General features: G+C 39.5%; 1 protein-coding gene across 1 annotated transcript; it reads right to left on the reverse strand.

Moving 5' to 3' along the window:
• Positions 1 to 1,932: 1,932 nt before the first annotated feature.
• On the reverse strand, positions 1,933 to 18,822 carry si:ch211-286o17.1 (hematopoietic progenitor cell antigen CD34). Its single transcript, XM_053315575.1, has 8 exons — positions 18,717 to 18,822; positions 8,604 to 8,711; positions 7,596 to 7,870; positions 6,299 to 6,391; positions 4,367 to 4,487; positions 3,976 to 4,028; positions 3,153 to 3,302; positions 1,933 to 2,121 (listed from the first exon to the last, which is right to left on the reverse strand). Exons 1-8 carry the CDS (start codon positions 18,799 to 18,801, stop codon positions 1,933 to 1,935), a joined length of 1,074 nt encoding a protein of 357 aa, XP_053171550.1. The 5' UTR covers positions 18,802 to 18,822.
• Between the last annotated feature and the right edge of the window lie 5,640 nt (positions 18,823 to 24,462).

A 24,462-nucleotide genomic window follows, 5' to 3' on the forward strand; every position in this document is an offset into this window, starting at 1 on the left:
TACTCATTTATATTCACTGTTGAGAGTGACAATCAAGTTCAATTGTCTATTTTAAAAACACGCTTGTTTAATTTGTTGCTGCCTTTGGCAGAGATTATATCAATCATTGTTTGCTTGCAATAAATCACATTTTGGTTAATTAGATTTGCATGGATCAAGAGACTATTGCTTATCATGTTGTCCATTGTGTTAACAGTGTTGAGCAGCTTAATGCAGCCAGGGACATGCTGTGTTTTACTGTTGCTTTTTTCTTCAAGATAAAGAGTATACAGTACTGCACAGCACAGGTGATGGCTGTATACTCAGATGGTAGTCAAGCTGTAGTAAGTAGTGGGGTCAACTTTAGGATACCATAGATATCAGATATGCAGTAGAAGTGTAAATGTTTGCAATCCTTTGCTTTACCGAGTTTTAAGCTTGTTTATGTTTCATGCAAAGTGTTAAGCTGCTAGTCAATTCATCATTTCCTTCAGAGAAATGTGTTTTTGAATGCGCTTGCTTTCCTGAGTGAATACGTGCATAATTTGTGAAAACCATATTTCATTGTAACTGTGGCGTGGATGATTTTTGAAGTATATTTCAAATGTTAGAAGTGTTTGTGTTCATAAATCAAGTAAGCACAACACAAAAGCTGAGGAGACGTTTGAAGATATTGTCAACAATCACAGTTTATGAGTCAGTCACAGGTACTACTAACAGGAAAAGCTGGCTATTTACACATGCAGTACATTATGAAAGCAGTCAGTCATTCAAAAAAGAAGCTAAAAATGTGTACCACTGATGTAAAAAAAAAGATTTTATATCAACAAGAGGATAAAGGTGGTTTTGGGAATGCTGAACCTGCTTTATGTTGTGAAAGAATTTAATTACAGTGATTTTGTTGAGCAGCCTGGAAGCTTAAATAACAATAACTCCCCGCCTGTTTTGTGTTCTTAATGTATTTAAAAATGCTTCTGCAGTTCACCATTCCCAAAAACAGCTCTGACAGTAGGAATTCTTTGTTTGATTGTTTTTGGCGGATATTTGCACATTAGGAATAGCTTGGCAGCATTATTTCATTCCTCAGTAAAACCAAGGAAGATGCTTTCTAACAAACTTTTTTTGAAGGTTGCTAATGCTATGTCAGCTGATCTTTGGTTTCTATGAAGAATGATAATAATGATAACAAGCCATTTTTTTGCAAACATGGCAAAATCTCTATCACAGTGACATTTGTTCAATTGCAAAAAACAGCCAACTTTTGGTATAAAAATATTTTGGATCTCCAATCTCACACTTTATACAGTAACAGTCAAATGTTTGGACACGCTTTCCCTTTCACTTGAATAACAAAGTGTGTCCAAACTTTTTATTAGTACTGTAGGTGTTAACAAGCAAATATTTTGTCAATCACATAGAGGGAAAAAAACCCAAAAAATCAAGCAGTGAGCGTCAATCCATTTTACAAAAGTACAAAAATCGGTCTCCTTTCAACTGCCTGGCTTCAGTGGTTTCATTGCACCACAATTGTAGATTGAACTAATAGAGCATTCTCTGCTTCTTCGTCAGGGATCAGCAGCACACATTTGACATTACTTTGGTTCTACAATGATTGTTACTACTAGACTGATGTTAGGATAGCTAACTAATCCCAGTCAGTCCCCAGCTGGTCAGTGTCGGTCCCAAACACAGCATGGATAGTCTCCTCTTGACACCAGCAAAGGCCAGTGATCCCAAAATTTTTCACATTACAGGCATTGTCATTATTGTCATCATAGTCATCAACGTTGTCGTCATCATTGTTCCGAGAGGTGTGGTTGAGGTGGCTGTATGCAGTGGATTCATGGTGAATATATTTCAGTGTTGTGGATAGTCTCTGAGGCAGTGGAGGGGCTTGTGAGTTATGTGTCTCGGTGGGTGATGGGTGGAACTGGAGGTCGGGGGTGTCATGATTCACATCTCTGTGTCAGCCACTGGGGTCTGGGTGGCAGAGTGTCCATTAGTGGTGGGGGTGGGGTTGGTCCCGTTTTCTGGTGGAGACTCTCCATTAACAGTGGGCTTGTCAATGGGTTCCTGGGGCAGGGGAGCCACAGACACCAGGGTGTTGGCCTGGTTCTCCTCATCCACCTGGAAAGACTCGGCCTGAAGGAAAGCACAGAGCCAACACTCAGTCACTACTCATCTTAGATTAGGTAAGGTTTAGGATAGAGTCTTAACATCTACATGTTTCATTTAACTGTTCAAATATGACATGCAAACAGGCAATAAAATGTCTGATTGAAAATGTGTTTGTTTTTGTGGGCACAGGTCAAATATAAACAAATGCATTCTTTGTTAATGAGATTTATGGGTTTCAGCTGTATGAGCTCAGATGGGTGTTGGTAATTGTTTTAGTGTTGACATTATTATGACATTATGCAAGAAAGCATTTTTCTTTAATTCAATATGAAACTATTAACTCTTTCAAAGGATGCCGTCTGAAATAACTTCAGGTAAGTTCAGGTGTGGCTACTTTGTCAATATGAAGCATGTGACAGGAGATTATTTAATAAATAAGGCACCGAACAAAGGCAATTCAACAAGCTGTTCCACCCAAACCGTCACATGGGTGTGCCCCATATGTTAACCTTTTAAAAAATGATGTCACAAGCTTTCGAGAAAAAGAAACTAAAACCATGTGTAGCCCCCGAGCGAAGGAATGAGGTAAAAAGAACTCATTGCTGCTTTGAGTTAAGGACTTAAGGGACATGTGAGTCAAGCATGTCCATTCCTTAAAGTGAGGAATTGACCAGAGTATAACCATATGTTTGACCTGAAATCCATATGTACTTTATAAAAATAAACAGTCACTGTGTACAATTTCCTTAGTGAATTGGATCCTGTGGGGCTCTTAGGTTCGGTCAGGAAAGGTGCCTGTTTTAATGTCAGCCCATGTTGTACTGAATAACAAACACTGAAGGGCCATTACAGCGAAGAAAGAGATGTTGGTTTAGGACATGGTGTCTGTCAGTACAGTGCATTTAAATTGAACTTAAACAAGAAGACGATGTGAGATGAAAAAAAGCTTTCCTCTTTGAATGTTGTGTTCCCTAGTTATTGGTATAATAGCCACTACAGAATTTTGGCTCATGTGGTATTGGATAACACTGACACACCTCCTCTAATCTACTTACCAGTCGGACTCCTTTGGAGTTCTTGCGGTGGGTCTTGAGGTAGTACCCCGCTACCAGCAGCGCAGCCAGCAATAGACCTGTCAGCAGCAGGGCAACCAGCACCAACTTAGAGTTCTTCCCCCAACGTGGGACAGCCTCCTCAACATCAGTCTGTTAACAAGAATGAGAAGAGACAGAAAAACATGAGTCAAGACAAAATTACTGTGCATCTAGCAAACCAAACAATAAATAAAAACTTTTTGGACAGACTGAAACCGACACACACAAAAACATGAGATGCGGTGCAGTTAAAATATATATTGTGAATCATTGTTTTACTGGCAAGGAGATTCGTCACACAGTTACGGTTGTCTTAACTATCATGACTCAGGCTCACCCAAAGCCTCTGTTTATGGAGATTCACTCACAGAAATCGTAGTACATCCTTTGGTTACACGCAATGTCAAAACAAAAATATGCCAGTTAGTAGACTTGAGACTGTTTCACTAAATCACTATTGCTAATATTCAGTATGTGGCGTAGAGACAGAAGGGCGTGGCAGGCACACCCATAACCCCAAATTGTCCTCAAGCTGCAAGAAAAATGTTTGGCAGCTAACAAGTAGGTAAATTGTGGGTTTTTTGTTTGTCACAAAAACTGTCATCCTGGCAGCTTGAAGCCTTTTGGAAAATTTTGCACAGGGAGTGTTTTTCCCATCTTGTTTGATTGTGAGTCAATTGGGAATTTTACAGTAGCAGGGTGGGAGAGGGGGGACTTTATAGGCCCTTCATGGTGCATGATATGATTTACCGTGTTGGCTGCCCATAGAAAACTGTTACTTTACCTTGTCTTTGATGTTGTCATTGTTGAACTTGTTGGCCATGCCTGCAACATCACCTGCAAATACAAAAAACAAGGGTTGGTTTGTGTTTTTCTTACTGCAGAAGGGTTTTACTCATAGATGAGTAAAGATATAAATCCTACTTAACTCAAGCTACTTAACAGAAAAAACACAATAGTTAGTTGTAGTCTACTCTCAGTAAATTAAATGGGAGATTTTAACATTTGAAGCAATTAAGCTACTATTAATGAAGTAGTTGTTAATGCCTCTTACAAAAGCAGCCTCATAATGGCTGCTGATCAGAGGTGAAAGCACAGTATAATCTGAAGATGTGTAACAATGCACTTTGTGTGTCTTTTCTCATTGTATAAATTAAAAGAAGAATGTTACTGACTTTCAACATACGGCCCGGATACAAGAATTTGGTTTGTGTTGTCCTCCTGGTAGATTTGTAGTTTACAGTCTTCACCACACAGCTCCTGCAGAACACTTACAATCTTCGCCTTTGTGTCTTCCTGCAAGGAGATCAAAATAAAAGATACTTATTATTGAAGTTTTTTCCCCTTAAAACATGGGAACCCTTTAATTGATCAAATTATAGATTAAACATTTCACAATATTTCATTCATCACTAATCTCAAATCTTTTTGTGCTCTGTAAAAATCACACAACACCCAACCTTGACTCTTCCACTCCTCCTCTAATCCCTTTACCCTCCTATTCCTTCATCTTGCTTCGTCTTTAATCCAATAAGGGCTATCACAACCTGGTGCAGCTCTCTTTCCCTCTGATGTAATCTGATCCAAACAACATCAGAATTCTCCACACTGCAGAAGCCCTCGATCCCAGTTTACGAGTGGACAGCTGGCTCTTCTACAAAATCACATAGCTATGGGCAGGACACGGTGACCTCTCTCCAGAAGCGATCTTTGGGTTTTTGTTTACAGGACATTTGGTCTCATATATACAGTAGCAGTAAAAAGTAATAAGGAAGTGTGTCCATGCATTTAACTGCTAATGTATATACATATATTATACTGTATATAAATAAATGAGTTGCAGACTGTATATGGAGAGACTAGATAAGCCCCTCCATTACTCGACCGGATGTGAGATACTCCCAAGACGTTCGTTATTTACAGCTCTATCATCCTTTCATACAGTATCTCAGATCAGGAATCCCAAATGTCATTACTCAACTAATCCTTAAAGTTAGACTCCTTAAACAACACAGGTGTCCTCCCCAGTGTGCTTAAGACAGATTTAAATGTTTTAAAGCATGCAAGATGATAAGTACCAAATTAGATTCAGTTTAAGCCTGGATTTAGGGCAACATGTAAGATCTTAGTTTAAATCTTCTGTAAACCTTCACATCAATTTCATGGCCCAAAGTTTTGATAAACTTAAGCGTGACATTTGTAGTGGTTACATTTGTAAATATAGGTACTTTTGGTGGTTAGATGGTGTTCTCTAGGGAAGAAATGAGCGGAAGATGATGCAGCCACAATGTTAAGGTAATTCTTTACTTCACTGTTGATGTCTCAGTCTTACTACACAGCATGTATATTTTACAACATACTGCTGTTTATGCATTGCTCGAATGATAAATGATGCATTTACTGCTCAGGCAACATGATAGCTAATGTTTAGGTGAAATCTCAACTCGTGGGTTAAGACCACCACATAGAAGCAGTAATTCCTGTAAACCTCAAAGCAGAAAAGCTTGTGTTCCTCCACACAAGCAAACCCACAAACACCCACACTACTGCCCTAGGCTCCTATACATTACACATTATACTGCAGGAGTGAGGCCACCCATTGCGCTCCACTGCTCTCTGCCCTCACAGCTCAATCCATGCCCTGGTTCACATGCAACAGAAATCTCTTGGACTTTCCTCCAAACCTAAGAAGAAGATGTTAGGAAGGATGGGTTCAGTCTGCCTCTGGCTTCACTGATTTATGGGCATCAACGATGTAACAGTCTCTGCCTCTTAAATAAGGAAGAATTTCCTGCTGAGCTTATGTTAAGCAAGCTGATGGCCATCTGGGAATAGCATCAAATCCACACTAGAGACTACTTTCCTTTCTAGAGCAGTTTGTTGGTTTGTAAGTGTGTGTATAAAAAAGGCAGGTATGTGCGTATGAATATTTTTCACTCCTGTGGGACTGTGTGTCCCCTGATGGATTATTCCTCGGCCTCTTTGCTGTATCAACAATACCACTGAAATTGTGTTTCTGCTGTTGTACCATACAAACAGATTGTTCTTCTATATCACACATAAGCAGATGCATAAGGCAGACAGAATGGGGTGTTTTCTGAACTTACACAGGTGGAGGAGGCCTTGAGTTTGAGATTGACAGCGTTTTTATCCTGGACCACATCTTTGCTAACACAGACGACATCCTCCTGCTCCACCGGCTGCAGAGGGAAACAAAACTGAGTTATCCTGTGGTCTCTATATGTCATCAAAAATGACAGAAGCATGATATTTGTGAGTATGGGATTTGGGGAACATTTTTGAACATTGAATTTTTTTGTTTTATTCCATTTAAACAATGTGCAACTGCTGCACAGCATCCATACTTTATATAAAAATTGAGTTTGACCATAACAGAAAAACAAAGACAGTTCCTACTGGTTATGGGATTGTGATCAATTTTTCATGAACTGCACATTTTTATTAAATTTTGCCCGAAGCATCACACTTATTAACAAGAGTAAATATATGTAGGGCATGGAGACATAGCTCTCAGTTGGTGTGAAAATACATCCTTATTTTCTTTCTGCCATAAATTCTTCCACTCTTCCTTATCCACTTTGAGAAGAATCATTTACAAAGAGTGTCCTGTCTCAGTGACACTACAGACATTTGAAGTTATATTGCACAAAAATGTATCTCAACATGCCAAAGTAACACAAGTAATGAGAGATACTATGACTGTAACTAACAATTATTTTCATGATTATTGAATCAAGTGATGATCATTTTCTTAATCACTCAATTATCTAGTATATTTTTTTCTTAATCAATAAGTTGTTTGATCTGTAAATTTGTTGTTTGTCAGAGAATGATCAAAATTGTCTATTACTGATTCCCAAAGCCCATGGTGAAATCATCCACCCTCTTGTTTTGTCGCAGCCATTAGTCCACACCCAAATATATTCAGTTTATTATCAAAGAAGGCTAAATAAACTGCAAAACATTCACTTCTGAGAAGCTGGAATTGTAGACTTTGGTAGTTTTCTCTTTAAAAAAAAAAGACGACTCAAAATGATTTCGATAGTTCGATTATCAAAATAGTAAATTATTATGCATGTCGATATATTCATTCATTTTCTGTTGATTATGATAGCTGATTGTTGCAGCTCTAAATGATACTGAGTAAATATAAACTATATGAACAACAAAATAAACAATTCTATAATATTATTAATATTTAGTTATTCTGAACTCCAGGTTACTGAATTGCATTTTTTTCATTTGTGGGATTTCACAGTAAATATCAGACACTGTGTTTCTTTCAATGTAGTTCTACTGATAGTATAGTTAGTCTGCGGATTATAAACCAGTCAAATTGTTATATGACAGACTGAGTGATCTGAAGGTACTCCTGTATCTTACCTTTGGTTTGTTGTTGGGGCCGTCGCCTCTAGAGGGCTGGGGTGGATGGGTCTCTGCTTCCATGATTTTGGGTGTGTCAGTATGTACATCAGGTGTGAACTCTGTTGCCTTGTCAGCTGTCTCTTGTGTAGTTGCGAGGCTGGCCTCCGCTTCTCCTGCATCTCCTGCATCTTCAGCATCTCCTGCATCTTCTGTAGTTGGTGCTGCTGTAGCCACCTCAGTAGTTTCTAGAGGTCCAATAGTAGGGAAAACTATGCGTTGTGGATCATCTGACTCTGCAAAAGCAATTCAGTTTAAATGGTAAATTTGTTAGATATTTAAGTAGTACATATAAACTTTGTGATGTTGACACCAGAAGAAAGTTGTTCATGTGTATTCTACCTTTATGTTTGATTTGGTTTAGAGACATGCATGGGCTGTCTGCTCAGGGGAATGGTCTGAGATTACAGTATAGATAATTCTGGAAAGTTTAAGTATTTAAGGTACAGTGATCTGATGACACCATAGTTATAGGCTGCTTTTAATGTTTCTGAATGTTATTCTCAACCATGTTAATGGGATTAAATCTATGAGGCCTTTGCAGTACAGTAGTACCACTTGTCTAGGAATTATTTATTGTCCTCTGCTCTGTTTAATTAAATTACTTTTGCTCTGGCCTGTTTTTGTTTCTTCCTCTACAGTGTAATTTAACTTCTCAAATGTTGATCTATAAATCTGTTTCAAATCAGACATTTTTTCTAATTGGAAAACAAATACAGTTCAGCCATGATTAATTTTATAGTTTTATTTACAAATAAACTTCCACTTAGATGTATTCAAAATGTCTGCTGTGAAAAAAAGTGTTTTGCATATTGTGATGTGGTTAAAACATGTATGTGTGGTTGGGCTTGGCTGTATTTCCAGATGAATGGTCTGAGGTTGTAGTACATAAACTTTGATAATGAAGTCAATTCTGTCACTGCAGGTACATTTTTGATGCAAGCACACACACATGCAGAGTGACCTTACCAGGAACTGTAGTTGTCATGGGAATCATGTCTCCTCGTATGTATCCCTCTGCTTCCAGAACTGGCGCATCCTCCTCAACAACTTCCTCCTCCTGTGCCATGACTCCTGCTGTAAAATCAACAAGGCTTAATGTCATTTTGTTTGAAAAACACACTAAATATAAAATGTTTTCATTGTAATAGAGCAATGACATATAATTAAATCAATAAGAAATCCAACCACACACTGGCATACTTAACATGGTTATATTGTATTGCTCAAATGATTCTCCCATCTAAAACCCACAAATATACTGCAACACTTAGTGACAGGCTGTGGTTGTCTTGAAAACACTTTCATTTGTTGATGTGCTTTGCAGTAAAACATTATGACAACTGTCACACCATGACCTTAAATCAATGACTCTCAACACTGATTAACTATTGTAATTAATAACCCGCTGGTAGACCAGTTCCTCTGCAAAGCTTAAACAAATAAACCGTACCTCAGGACGAGGCCTGGACTGGCCCTATCAGCCAAAAGCTCTCACCTCCTGTTCACTCCCAGTGGGACCAGTGATGTGAGCTTCTCTGTCAGCTCATGGCAAACATGCTGTTAGCTAAGCTATGGGCTTCTGCTAAATAGTTTAAAATGATAAAAGATGTGCTGTGTATCAAAGGGGTCAAGTTCACACCAGGTAGAATGATATGAACTGTCAATCACAACAGTAGTTCTGTTTAGTTTTTAAATGCTACTCCACTAACCCTACTGGCATTACAAACATGTTAAATGGACATGTATTTATTTATTTATTTTTACTGTACATGGCCTTTACTCATCATTCAGTTTATGCTTTTAAAGCCTCATGGGGCAGCTGTGATCTTTACTGGCTCCAAATGATGGAAAGATTTTCAAATTCAGTATCCAGACATCTTGTCTAGTAACGCAATGTTTGTAACTTGCACATAGCAAGTTCGCATTTACTAAAGTGGACTATCTCTGATCACATTATCACAGTGAAGCACGGCATTCAACAAAAAGACAATGCTCTGTCTGGATCGAACAATTGCTTTTGCTTTCCATTTTGTATTATCTTGTCGCATTTTTAATTGATCTCTCGCAGAGAGGTACCCACACTGAGCACTAGATGTGGGGAAAGGGGTCAGAAATGGCTGTTGTCTGCATGGAAAGCCACTCTGTAATAGGAAAGGTCTTTTTAAATCTTGTCTTGTATGTGTCTTCAGTGTAGCCCCTCTGGAGAATCATGTGGTATTGTCCTACAGCAACTCATTATAGTTCTGCAGGCATTATTTAATAAAGTTGTGAGGTAGTAAATCATAGCTCAGTTTGCAGTTTTCACCAGAGTGCTATCTTTAAAACCAGTTATCCTAATGCACAAAGTCATGCCGTGTAGAAGAGCTCTTAGGTGTGCTCACAGAGGGATTGCTCTGTGTCCGTTATGGCGTCTGCAGTGATGGACGATGAGGTAATAGATCTCACTGCAGTAGATAACCGATGCTCACAGATTCATGGACCACATCATGAAGTCATTCACTTTGAAATACAATCTTTCTCACTCTGACATTTTTAAAAGTGCCCATGGTTACAGTGACTCACTTCAGGTTAAGCTTGAATGGGGTTATACAAAATACATTTATTGATATATCAGTATGAGTAAGGATTTTCCATCTACCCTGTTAAACAATTTAAAGCCCTGATTAAATGTGCTGCTTAAGGTGCCAGGTAATGATGCTGTGGAAAACATCACATTTTCCAGATTGTGAATTATGTAATATATCAATATACTGTTTTCCATTTTCTGCGAGTTGACTATGACTTTGGGGAAAGAGCAGTTAATAAATTACAACACTAAATCAGTCTTGATATGATATTCCTAGTCTGGTACCTGAAAAGCATTTCAACTACAAAGTTTGATTCTCTGCTAATTTTTTTAAATATGCTTCCACACTCTGCAGTCATTGTGCTAAACAGCCTGAGGTCTTTATTGTTGTGATTTGCTCAGGTCAAATTGCCAAAGGATCCAGAAATCAAACCAGAATACTAAGCATGCATTCCTTCTACCCAGATCAGCCTTACTCGAACAACACCAGCATTACCTCACTTTTAAAACATCCCCATAATACCTCAACACTGCAGATCTCATTACTTCTCGTTCTCTCGCCATGTTGTTCCTCACGTGGCTGCTGAACTAAATTTTGCTCGTGCCTTTGTTCATATACACCTTTTTAATTGAAAAGCTGGCTTTGTTTTTTTAGTTTGCACATATGCAACAGTAATTACATTAACTTTTACAATATCTGTAATCAGTAAGTAAGCATTTTGTGTTTTTGCAGACCTGTTTGACATTTGTGTTTAGAAATAGATGTGATGTGGCTAGTAACTATAACTGCTAATTATGTTTTTCTGGTGGTTCTAATCATTTAGTTAGGATAATAGTTTCCCTTTACCCTTTTGTTGTTCACTGCTCTGAGCTGCCAAGGGACTACAGATGTGAATTAGCTTTAAGCTATTATCTGGTACGGTGCATCAAATGGTGACATTTATGGTTTGAGCTGTACACTGTCCCTTTCGAATAAAATAAACGAATAAACAACTTTTACACAGGAAAAATGTAAAAACTAAAAGTGATCAAATGAATGATAGGCTCCATCTTCAATAATTGTTTTTGTCTTGATTAAATCCTGTATGCTACTTAAACTATCAACCATTTTGAGATTATTTGCCTCAGTTGAGATGGGCTGTGATAATCTCTAAAATGATTAATCACTGGTGTAATATTTTTAATTCTACAGTACATAAAATCCTGGTTTAAAGTTCATTTTCAATCACTTTTGGCTCTTTTCCCCCCTCTGCACATTGCCTCCTCATGGATTACTTACAGTCTTTTTGATCACTACTTGAGGTTTTCACACATGAGGTACATTGTATATTCACACAGTGGTGGCACTGTGACACATGCCCACTGACTTCCTTTGATAAATCATTGTGACAGACAGTGCCCACAGTACAGAATAAACACTGTGTTGCATGCTAGCAGGTGGGGCAGTAATCTCCAAGGAGGTCTCCTGGCATGCTGAGTGTTAGCAACTGTCCATTGCAGCTGTCCATTATACAGTATCTAAATAGGGTAAAAAAATCTCCTACAGTTTTCCACAAGTTCAAATAAATGAGAAAAACATTAGGGTCACTGATGTCGCTGTTTAGCAGTTTCAGTATCTGTATCAAACTTACAACAAAAGCTTTTTAGTAGATATGCTCGAATTTTATCAGGGAGCCAGAATGTTGCTGAATTTAATGACTCGTCTCACTATTCTTAGTGCATTTAATTAACTATTAGGAGCAACGTGGGTGTGGGAAAAGCGACAGGTCAAGGACTGTCTAACCTTGTGAGTCTGTCTTTTATACCCCTGGTCTGTAGCCTGTAACCTTCAGCTGCCATGCTTACTCCATCTCTGGGTGGTCTGTCTGTTTATTTTAGTAGAAAAAGATGAGGTTCGAAATGGGTGAGATGGTCGGGCATAAATCAGGTTTTTCTCATACAAGTGTGACACACAGGAGTATCTGAGTGCATAGGCTGAAATGTGTTGTTTAAGCTCTGTGATGGCTTTCTGTCATGGTGTGAGTTGTAGCAGACCGTAAGGTAAAACTCTGTCAGTGGTGTTGCAATATAAAAACATCTAAAGATTAAGACTGTAGCTGATGCATATGCTTAGTTTTGGGATATTGGGGAGATATTGTGATGAGTGACTGGAGATGAATTTGCACTAAATGCACCACAATAGAAATGGCATTATTTTAAAATAAATTTCCTGTTCATACAATAGATGAATTTGAGGGATTGACGAGGATTTTAAGGACATACTGTAAAAATCAACTGCGTTTTACTGGACTTGTGCTAATGATGTCATGGCACCTCAAAAGCTCTTGTAAACAGGGCTGCCACATTTTTATAAAGCAAAACATGCTTGTTTAGCTTCAGCTGTAGACACATGGCTCATTTTTTTGGCAATGGTGCCAACAGAGTCAGTAAAACCTGCCCAGCTTTCTGACCAGCCATAACTCACATATTACACAGAAAAAAGCTTTCCTAACAAACTAGAGCCCAAATTGAATAAAGACTGCTTATAATTACCTCTTATGACCAACATTTACAGAAACAGCAAGATCTGAATGACTGCCTTTTATTGTTTTGTCCTGATTGTTGACCCCAAATTTTCATATCTGGCCATTATTCATGTCAGGGAAACACTTTATTTTTCTAAAGGCTGGTTACACAAGATCCATATATTGTTGCCTTTTGGCTCATTTGTTTCATTTATCTTGCGTGGAGAACAGAGGAACTGCGAGTAGCTTTCCTGTTTCTTTTTGACTTTGTATTGTAGCCACCTCTGTGCTGTAATTGATACAGTGATGTGTCTGGTGTGTTTGCTGCAGCCCTGCTGCCTGCGTGAGGTCAGCACACTTCCTGACAACATGACCTCTGACCCCATCATCACTTCACTGCCCTCTAGCCTCCATTCGCTAACTCAACAGGAGCCATGACTAGTGATATTCACTAATTTTTCTGATCCATTCCACTTATACTTAAATCAAGTCAAGTTTACTCAGAGCACATTGAACTTGAATTGTTCAAGGTGTCATACAAATTACAATAAAAGGCTTAACAGTAGATTACTACTGTACATTAAAGATAGACGTTCACAAACCCTGAGCATTGTGTTGCTTCTGTTACACACAAATAACCACACTGAGCATATTCTTTAACTCCTTCTTTTTGTGTAGTGTCAATGATATCAGTCATTAGTTTGTGCAATGATAACAGCACACAGCCTCGCTATCGTTGCACAAAAATGACAAGCCTAACCACAGTGTTCTTAATCAGCTATGACTCCATATGTTATTCAGCATAGGCCTTGACTTCATTGCTCTCTTGAAGATTTTCCCACCAGATTGCTCTGAGTGACGGCTGCGGTCTGGATATGCTCCACCCCACACCCCCCATCTCTTGGGACCCCAGATGGAGGAATGTGGCAGGCTTTGGAAGAAGACATGCCTGCTGTTCCACGCCCTCTTCTCTCCAAACCCTCCCTGTCTACTCGCCCTCTTCCAGTCACGCACAGCTAATCCCAGGCATCTTCTGAGGTGAGGTGCAAACACCTCCCATATAGTGTAATGTAAAGCAACATGCCAAGAGCCATAACGTAACAGCTACTTTCTCTCCACCAGTCCCAGGGAGCTTTGCATGCCTGGTTATAGCAAAGCTAACATGCAAACGTTCCTATGAAAGACTTCTGCATAGTTCTGTGTTCATGCTTCTTGGTCTCCTCATAATGATGAGTGGCTTGAAATTGACTTGTACATCTTCTTTTATTTTGCATCTCTTTGACTGTGCACCCTCTATGGTGTGGTGTTATATGTGAAACATAAACCAGCTGTTGGATGTTTAAAATGGGTAGATGTTCCTTTTGGTTTTGGCCTCCCAGCCCGGCTTCCAGAGTAGCTACATGGCCATGAGGGACAAACTCTAAAAATATGGCCTTATACCCCTGAGGCCCTTTCCTCTCCCGTGTTCTGTTGAGGAAAACCTTGTGCTGTGTAATGGGGCACAGTGAGGTGATAATGGTCTGCACAAGTCAGTGGACCACCATGTCAAAATCCCAAAGATTGAGGTTCTGCTAACATCCTCCCTGCCAGATGCAGCATGTGATACTTAACATATGACACAGACTTACTGTAGGTAAACAAGACAATAATTTATCTTGGAATGCCACAAATGAAGTTTGCAGGATTGGCAAGTGGCAAAACCAATTTTTCTGCTGGATTTGAGGCTGAATGCAGATGTTCTAGCTATCCTGAGTGCATGTGTGAGAATCATTTAGCCGAGACCTGCCATGTACAGTGTGGATTTAGCTTGTGCTAGGGGCCGCTTGCATGGCCCAGTATGATTCCCTTAAGGCCCCTTCTCAGGGACTTGCATCTTGGTTGATCACCAATGGGTCAGCCACCACCAGGATAAACCAATTACAACATCAGAATATTTTTAAGAGCAGTATTCAAGTAGAATTTTGAAAAGGTAATATAAATGTAGGTTTCCTGTAACTGTAAACATGTTTTATATAGTGAAACATGATGCATTAAATTATTTCACTATGTGTACAACAGTGCTTCATTGTGCAGCCATTAAGTGGAAATTTCCTTCATCTGCCGACTCTGGCCCCATCCCCAATTTCATATTACTTCTGAGGTTCTCTGACATCATTGTGACATCAGTTGAATATAAATTTAATCAAAGCACTCCTACTCCACCCCAACCCTCCCTCACTTACCCCAAATCATCAGTATTATCTACTCTTGTTGATTATGCAATGAGTTTAGATTTGATCTAATATATGTTTACATACTAAATACATGAGTGAAGAAAGAAAGTTAGAGGCAAAAATGCATAGTTGGATCAAATGAAGCTCCAGAGGTTAAAATATTCAGTGAAATTATAACATTTGTGTTGGAATGTCAATTGAAACGTTATTTTTTCTCAATCCTGCTCAGCCCTGTAAAAACATCCTTTTGGCTTTTCTTGAGAGTACCCTGTAATAATTAACACATAATTCATTCAGAATGTTGTTTTCTTATCAAGGAGTGTTTTCATGATTTAATATCCTGCTACTCGTAGAGAAAATGAATTTGAGAGTTTTAGAGCGTGCCGAGGAATGTGACATTGGAGCCCTGTCCCTTAGGGTTAAACATGCTCTGCAACTCTATCCTCTTTGAAACAACAGACTGCTGACCCCACTATCTTGACCCCCACCGCTGCGCCCCCACCGCTGTTGTTCCTGTCACAGCGATTAATAGCAGAACCCAGCCCATTCTCCTCTCTTGGCAGAAACACAACTGGATCTCATGGTTCCAATCAGGTCGGTGGAAGCTGCACTTACTTCACCCAATGCTGCCCAGCTGCAGCATTCACCCAGCCCGACCCCGAGGCCACTGCAATGCCTTATCAAAAGCACGATGCCCGCTTCTGGGGACCACAATCAGGAAACATGACATCTGCTTTCAATTGGGAGCATTATATGACCCCTCCTCCCCCAAAACGACCCTCGCAATTGACCACCACAGTTTCATTGCTGTGTGCATTACCTTGAGTGAGCCTGTCTGGTTTGAGTGTGTGCAGGTAGACTGCTAGGGGATCCTGTTGCAGAGTGAGTCAGATCTGGGCGTCAATAGCTCAGAGGCTCAACATTGATTTTGTGCAGGAGGAATTGGAGACATACTATATCGTACAAAAATCTGAGTAATTACTTGCACACGCATCCAGGGGTGGTATTGGAAAAAAACGCTATAATAGCCCATTAAGACACCGGAGTAAAGTGCACTTGGTCGATGTTCAAAGATTTGTTCTCTCCCTTTTGAACATCAGTTCCTTTATTTTTTTTCTTTTTACTGTACATGTTGCCATCTGATACTCAAACACTGGCCTCTCCTTCCCCTCAGTGAATCTAATTAATCAGGACAGAAAACTGGCACATTCTGGTTGTTCAATAAAGCAGCATGTTTGGCTGACCCATGGCAACTCTGTGTGGGAGTAAGGTAAATAGTAAATAGAGTCTACAAGTACAGAAACTGGAAAACATTCAAAGACAATGTTGTTAAGAGTTTGTAAAAGCAGTCTTTCTCTTATAAGAAGATTAAAAAAAGCATTATCCCATGTGTGTGTGCCCAAATGTCTACACACCACCACCGGCTCACTTGACACTGAGATTTGACTGGCTCTCTCTACTTTCTTCATGAGGGGAATGAGCTCCGTTGTTATAATTGTCTCAGTGATTCTTTAGTGCATCTGTTACTTCAATGGGCACTACACAAACAATGATTTACATAATTACATGCTCTGGGGTTGGCAGTGAGGCTGGGCAGGGTTTGTTGCTCAACTAGAGAGCCTCCTAAAACCACTTCACAGCGCAAACAGAGCTTAAACTGTATTACGAAAATTGTTTATAAGTACAGATTTAAAACTGAAAGCATCCAAGCAAGAAGTGTTCCAGTTCTGTCACTGACAACAAAGTAAAACTAAGCTCCTTTCATTCCCTGTGCATTGCTTTGTCTCACGCCTCTCACCGCCTTTCCAAAAGAAATCTGCTAAACATTTTCTAAAGGGGTTTTCCCCCCGGTGTTTCTGATCATCTCCTGTTTAGCCTCTGCTTCCACGACCCCCCTCCACGTTGTCTGGGTAACCGTTACACTCACTACCCTCTGTGAATCCGCTCTGACTTCATCACAGTAAAGTTGTACAGTAAGCCCATCTTTACTCCACTTACGTAACTGCCGTGCCCCCATCTCCCAATTTGACAAGACAATTCAGCAAGAGGGATTTTCGTCTGACTGAAGAGACAAATATTTTATCCTGTCGTTGAAACATAGTTGAACTTATGTGGTCATCTTTTTCCTTTTCTCTCTTTTTCCCATCTGTATGATATCTGATATCTACTCCATGGCGATTCATCTTTTTCAACAAAAATTTGGCTCTACTGCATGTCACATGTTCTCAGCTGCTAGACGTTGTTGTGCAACTTGTGATTTTCAGATAGATAAACATTGGAGTGCACATCAAGAAATGTTTATTTCCCACAGAAAACGAATTGTTTTGCTGCCTCTGATTCATTATCTAAAGGTCAAGGAGATGCAGCTGCCTTTCACTGCTGATGATCTCATTCACATAAGCTACATATATCCCACGAATAAGACAGGAGGTTTGAATTAAGTAATCCAGTGTGTGATGCATGTCCAGCCACAACAAAAAAGCTCTCTGGATGATAGTAAAGCTGTTGGTAATTCTCGGCTCCATTTCTGACATCTTGGACTTCAATGTGTTTATTCTGATTTGACGTTGGCTTATCCATCTAAAACATTTCATAGATGTTTATGAGTTAAAACTGGAATCAGATGTAATTCCATGTCCACTTTGAGCTACATCTTAATGCTGAAGATGATACTTGCAGTATTTTTACTTTTGGGAAAAAAATACAGCGTTTGTTGCCTTATTTGGTCCTGGTTTTGAGATGCTCTTGATTTCCTGTCACATCAGTTTTGGCTTTTTCTAATGGTCTAACTAATGGTTTGAAATGAACTTAGAGTGAATTGAAAGACTGTTACTATGTTCAAAGAGTGATTAAGTCCAAAAATCAGAGTGCATTGTGAAAAAATCAGTAATGCTATCAAACAAATCCCTACAATTTGAATAAAGCACACTCTGTTGATTGATTAAGAATAAGCTAATGTGAGGCTGAGGAGGACGGCTGCTTTCAGGCAATAAATGAATAAATGAGTGTGATTTTCAATTTGGTATTAAGTTATTATATGATTTCTCAATGGAGGTCAGCCATGTGGGCTCTGTGTTGTTTTTACCCTTAGTTTAACATCATCAGTCATCCCTGATGCCTCTCTACAGCCCTACTACTACTACTACCATTACTACACACCCTCCTCCCACACATGCTTCATCTGGCTTCACATTACAACCAGCTAAATATAAATGCACACATTTCTCAAAGTCCTTGAAGATCAATATAAATCAGTTCAGTGAAATATCAAGCATAGCTCCAGAGGATATTTCACAAATGGTTTGAAGTGAAATAAAAAGGAAATAAAATAAAAAATAAAATTAACAGAAAATGCAGAAAATTTTGTCAGCGTATTGTAAATGAATGAGTTAAGAAAATAGATCTCAACTTTAAAAATTCACTCAATGCTTGCCTATGTCTCATACATATTTTAAAACCAATCTCACTAAAATGATCCCTTTGTTTGCCAAGATACACCCCAAAGTAAGGGGTTTTTCTTTTCTGTCAGCATCTTAGTACAACAACAGCAAACTTTTAAAAAACATCTAAAGTTGCACATGTTTTACCTTTTGAGTTTAGAATTGAGATAGTATGTTAGGTTCCAGAGAGCAGAAAGGTTGTAGGGTTAAAACCAAAATTCAACTATAAGACCATTCAAACAAACACTCCTCCACCCCAACCCCACCCCTCCTGGCTCTCCCGCTCTCTGTGTAGATGGTCATACAATCGCTGAGAAGTTGCACCTCTGCGCAATAAGCATATTTAAAAAACTTACCATTTAAAAGTGAGCCGATGAGAAGTAATGCAAAAGCCAACGTTTTGCAGGGCCCGTTTGTTCTCCGTGCAGATGATGCTGCCATTCTTGTCCTGAGCGTTGCACACGTCTGATGGGTGTGAGTGAAAATGGAGGGAAAGAAAAAGAGGAAAGGTAAAGCTGGTTCAGCCCAAGCAGTTTAGGGTTTCCTCTTACCCAGAGCAGTACAGGGTGGATAAAGCACCACTTGTGTTCTGTCAGTTTTTATATAGCCCCCCCCCCCTCCTCCCTTTACTGAGGCCCAGCCCTACACCCCGTCTTCCACTGGTTACTTTAACCCTTCCTCTGTGCCCCCACCCCTCCAGAAAGAAGCAGGGCAGATGGAGGGAAGGAGGAGAATGAGGTCTTGTTGGGATGTTGTGTATTTCTAAAAAAAAAAAAAAGTGTGCCACATTCTTCAAATACTTCTCAATGTTTACACTTATATATAGACATTAAACATGCCATTTTAGTGCCTAAATCCACTTTACTGGGCTGTAGTGTGTGTGTGTGGTTTGTGTTATAGCAGTGCAGAAAATGTTTTGGTGATCATTGCTGATTACTTCATCCTTTTGCTCTCACTGGGTTACAATGTCTGCTTGAACTGTGAACCCTGTCTGGACGGGAGCAGTAATTCACCACACAATAGAAGGTGATTGCTGACAATAGGCTGTGACACTCTGGTCCTTAATAGGCTTATGGAAATAGACCACGGAGCAGAATATCATGCTCGAAAACAAAGGTGCGATCCAGTGTCATGCTAATGATATTAATCCATTTCAGTGGCCTGAAGCTGCCACCACTCACCAAGGCCATCAATCAACAACAGAAGTGAAGACACCACAGGATCCGCTTAAACCTTTTACACTTCTACGGAGCCCTGTAAGTAGACCCCCCCCCCCCACCCCCCCACACACACTCCCACAACTTGAGGATCTTTACCTTTGTTAGCTCTTTTGCTAGCAGTTCTCATGGTCTCTCACACATCTGGAACCACTGGCGAAGGTATGCTAAATTACTTGTAAAAAAAACAACAACTCCACCTTCTTTGACAAAGAAAATTGTAACAACAACACAGTCAAGCAGTCAAGAGATGTAAACTGGACCACAGTTAAAACTTAAAGCTTGAGAAACAGTTGTGTAATTTGATACCAGTCCCATTGCCTATCATCCCCCTGTCCCTGTTTTGGCCCCATCAACCAGCCCCCCCAGCACCCCATTTCCTCCCCTACCCCCCTTTCCTCACCAGACCTCTATCAAACATTGAGCTCAAACAGCAGGGCGTTGAGGTGGGCAATTGGCCCCTCACTGTGACTCAAGACGAGCTTTGCCAAAGACCCCATGAGAAAAAGCAGTGGCGTGCCCATTACAGCAGCCGCAGCTGGACAGCAGCAGTCATGTCACCCCAGTAAAACATTCATTAGACTGTTAGCTAGTTTAAATATTTCTGCGACTCAGGTCCTCATGAATCACAGCTTCCTGTCAGATGGCACTATTAATGGCACAGAATAGACCTTTTACTCCCAACAAAGGTGCAGCAAGACAAACCCAGGCAATTTTGTTTTCTTCTTCCCTTTATACTTTTCTTTCACTCATCCTTGCAGAGAGCTTAATGCTTTTATTTTTAGCCTAGTATTGTGTATGTTTAGTTTAGTTTATTAGGATCCCCTTTATCCATATTAGGCAACAGCTACTCTTCCTTGACTCCACATTGAACACAAAATACATACAATACAAATCAAGATACAATGAAAGGAGTAGCAATGCACAATCATAATGTAAGTATAGAAACTGCATATATTTAAATCATATATTTATCCTCACCTTTTGTGTCATTGAATTTGTGATGGTAGTAATAAATCTTTCTGGTCAAGTACAGTCAGAAGTCCTTTACTCTCTCTCTCTCTTATTGAACACCTCACTTCCTTATCGCTGTCTTCTTTAGTGACAGCGTTTGGTTTCACGTGTCACTGAGTAGCTCGTCGTGGTCACAGAGCAGGAAACCAACAGAGACAGCAAGTGCATTCCTGCGAAGACCTTACAGAAAGCCAATCTGGAAAACATTTCTACCACTGGCATCCTGTGATTTAAAGCCTATACTGTAGCCCTGGCTTCATATGGCTTTATTTGTTTATAGTGTATTGACTGTTCTGCACATCTGTTGCAGCTTATGGAGTTTTCAAAACATAGCTGCCATTTTCCTTTTAGCTGCTGCTCTGTTTCTTCAGTAACAGTACATTGCAATCTCCATATATCTGCTGGTGTCATAGATTATTTCTGACAGCAGTGTGTATTTTGGTTTAGCTTGCAAGTGTGTTTTAACTAGATTTGAGTATTGAGCTTTTTAGTTCCATGCGTTGTGTATATACACCTCGGAGCGTGTGTTTTTAAATGCTTTCTGAAATGTATGATGGAGTGTCTCAAGAGAATATAGGCAGCCGGGCTCAATATCAAAAGATAAGTGTTGTGCTTTTGTGCTCATACTTTCTCACGAGGAGTCCCCTTCAGACGTACCCTATACTTTAAAGACCACAGAAATCCTGCTTACTTACTTAAGCCCTCTGCTCCTCCAGGGAGCACTGGCCATTGACAAATGTCCTCCACCTCACTCAGTAGCAGCAATCCTGAGCTGTTGCCAAATATTTTTGCACTTTCATGCAAGTGTGTTCTGTTTTTTCCTTTCCCTTTTTTTCTCTCTGCTGCACTCACACCGTTTTACATGTACATCCACACATCCAGAAAACATCAATACAAAGCTCTTTATCTCTCCTTTAGTTCTGTTACAAAAACTACAATGACACTACAACCTATTTTTTCAGGACAGGAACCATTACAACAGATTTATAATGGGCAGATCCGATAACCAGTTTCTGTAGACTAAACTAATGATTAGCGTATGAGGACTGATTTGTTGCCTTTTGTTAATTTAGTTATTTAAGAGCACAATGTTTTAAACATGTAATTGAACATTAGCAGTGATTTTCTTTTTGCTAATGTAAGCAGCTTGACTTGAACCTATCCCCAATATTTCACATCTTGGATGTGTTGTAGGCAAAAAAAAACAAAACAGGTGTTTTATCCAAGAAGTCTTATTTTGAGGTAATGAAAATTTAATCTGCAAATTGGACAATAATCCAGGATCAGTGGGCTACTTTAAATTGAAGCTCTTCCTCACTATTATTATTCTACCAATAACAAAAAAGAGTATTAGCAGAATATGTCATGGATTATATTCTCAAAAGACTAAATCTCTTTTTCAATTTTTCCATATGCAGAATGTTTTCCAGATAAACTGATAAATTCAGCATCTCATGAAAGGTAGTGACACATGATCAATGTTCATATTTGTGTTTAAAATGTAAATCTTCAAAATGTGCCTTACTAGAACTGGTGGACAGTTATTTTGTCTGAGAACAAGAGTCTACTAGCCATGGATTATTTGTGAGAGCCCCAGGCAGAGCTCAGAACAGGAAGTTGTAAAACAGCGACTCTCCTAATGTGACGATCTTTTGTGGGAAGAGAAATTCTTGGCCACCCGTTCATAATTAGCAATATAGCTCCAGTGATTCATGGTGTTGTTTTGACCTAAGTCACAGGAACAGGCAAAAAAGCATTTGACATGCTCTGTTAATTTAATGGTGAGGACATTTTTAAGTTCGCATTCAAAGTGTGTTCTTAATTTAATTTTGGTTAATTAATTTGTACAAACACAGACACACACAGTCACAAAAACACATCAAGTAGTAATGTACATTTTATGGAGCTTTGAAAATGGGAGCCATAAATCCCACAAAGCTCAGCGATTGGCTTCGTAGGAGGGAGTCTGTCTTGAAGTGATTTTCGGAGTGCAAGAGAAGGGAGCTGAGAAGGAGGGGAAGTGAGGGAAGGTTTGGGAGGAGGTGGAGTAGTGGGAGGGGATTTACTTTCAAACTGCAGCATAAGCTGACCGTTACCTCTCTGTGGTCCAAGCAGTGAGGTCTCTACCCACGAGTGAGCGGGAAGAAGGAAAAAAGAGAGAATAAATAAAGGAAGTGCAAGACTGGTGAAGTCACTGCTTCCCAAAACATAATGTGTATCAGTGACGTCCCTGTGTGGGCTCTGTTCACAGTCTCGGGGTATAATCTGAGTCCTGAGTACGTCTGTGTCATGACCTACAGAACCTCTGCAGGCCCTGTTCCTTACATGCCCTCAGGCTACAGCGCTGAAACAGACACTTTTTGTCAAACACATATGCACCCTTTGCCCACTTCCTGCATCACATTATACACAGCCTCACACATGATCTTATTTTCTCTCTCCGATTGCAGTTTGTGGTGAAATCTGATCGAATGAATAAAGAATGCTCATGCCGTCTCTTTCAGCCACTTTCCAAGTCATGCTTGTGATTATAACTTAAGCCAGAAGATGGCACCACTTGACTGGTGTGCAGTCCATATTAACTCACTGGTCATTATCTTCAGCTGTACATTACCTAACACTTGGATTGTTCTCTTCCTCAAACTGGGTGTTTTTTAATGGAATTTCTACCTATGTATATTTACAGAATCCGTGTGGAAGTAAGCAATGAAGTCAGTAAATAGTCTGCAAATGACAATGCTGTTGCTAGTGGACAAAAGGGGGAAAATACTACAGCAAACTGGGGAAATTAAATGCCATAATGGATTAGCTCATTCAGTAAATCCTGAAACAAGTTGTTGCTGATAGAGGCTGAGCTGTGGTCATTCGAGATTTGTTCTATACAGTTTTCCCTGGTTTGGACAGCTGTCTCTCGTCCTTGGCAGAGAACAAACATATCAGAGCCTGTTTGATTGTGTGCACTCTGATAATGCAGTATGCATTTAATTAAAGCAGCAGGAGACTGATGCACACAGATCTCAACAGCCTCGCCGTTTTCGAGTGGTGCTTAAGGGAATTTGATGCCTGATTGCACAGTAGAGAGAGAGAGTACAGTGTGGAGGAGAAAAAAAACCCAATGGTATGACACATCTCCTGTATATCTTTATCCACTGTGCATTTGAAGTTATTGAGATTGGCTGCTGGTGTTCTTCCAAGCAGAAATGAACCAAAACTTTGGAAAAAACAAACCACTATATCAAGAAAGGAAGGCAAACAACGAGAATGTATCTACTATGTGTGTCTATATATTATGCAATCCTATACAATGATCATTATATAAAATCATAGTGCTATTTAATTAACGATTTCCACTATTTATGAATCTGTTTTACATGATTAAACATTTATAAGATAATGCCGATCCCAAAATTTTAGGCTGTCCAACAAACCATCCAAAATCAACAATGATATAAAACAGAGAAAAGCAGTGAATATGTGGCATTCTTTCTGAAGAACTTAATTGAACAATCAATCAGTTATAAAACGTATTGATTTATTTCTGTCAATCGAGTAATTGATTGATTGACAAAGTGTTTTAGCGCTAATATATTGTACAGGTGTTCCTGCATCGACTTATACTGTATGTTTGAAAGCTCTATCTCCTTGACATGATAACCCATTTAGTGCCACACCCCACTCTGAGCTTGAGGACACGGAAGCAGTCATGTCTATTGACTATTAACACGTATTCTGCTTTGTTGTTCAGTGTGCAAATTCCAAGGCCTTTTCCGAGGCCTTTTCCATTCAACATTTATTTAGTTACAGCCACGGTTTGAATTATTCCTCAAGATCTGCAGTCTGTGTATAAGGTCCATTTTCCTCTGAATCAAAT

Source organism: Scomber japonicus, chromosome 3, assembly GCF_027409825.1.
Source record: "Scomber japonicus isolate fScoJap1 chromosome 3, fScoJap1.pri, whole genome shotgun sequence".
In the NCBI taxonomy this organism is placed as follows: domain Eukaryota; kingdom Metazoa; phylum Chordata; class Actinopteri; order Scombriformes; family Scombridae; genus Scomber; species Scomber japonicus.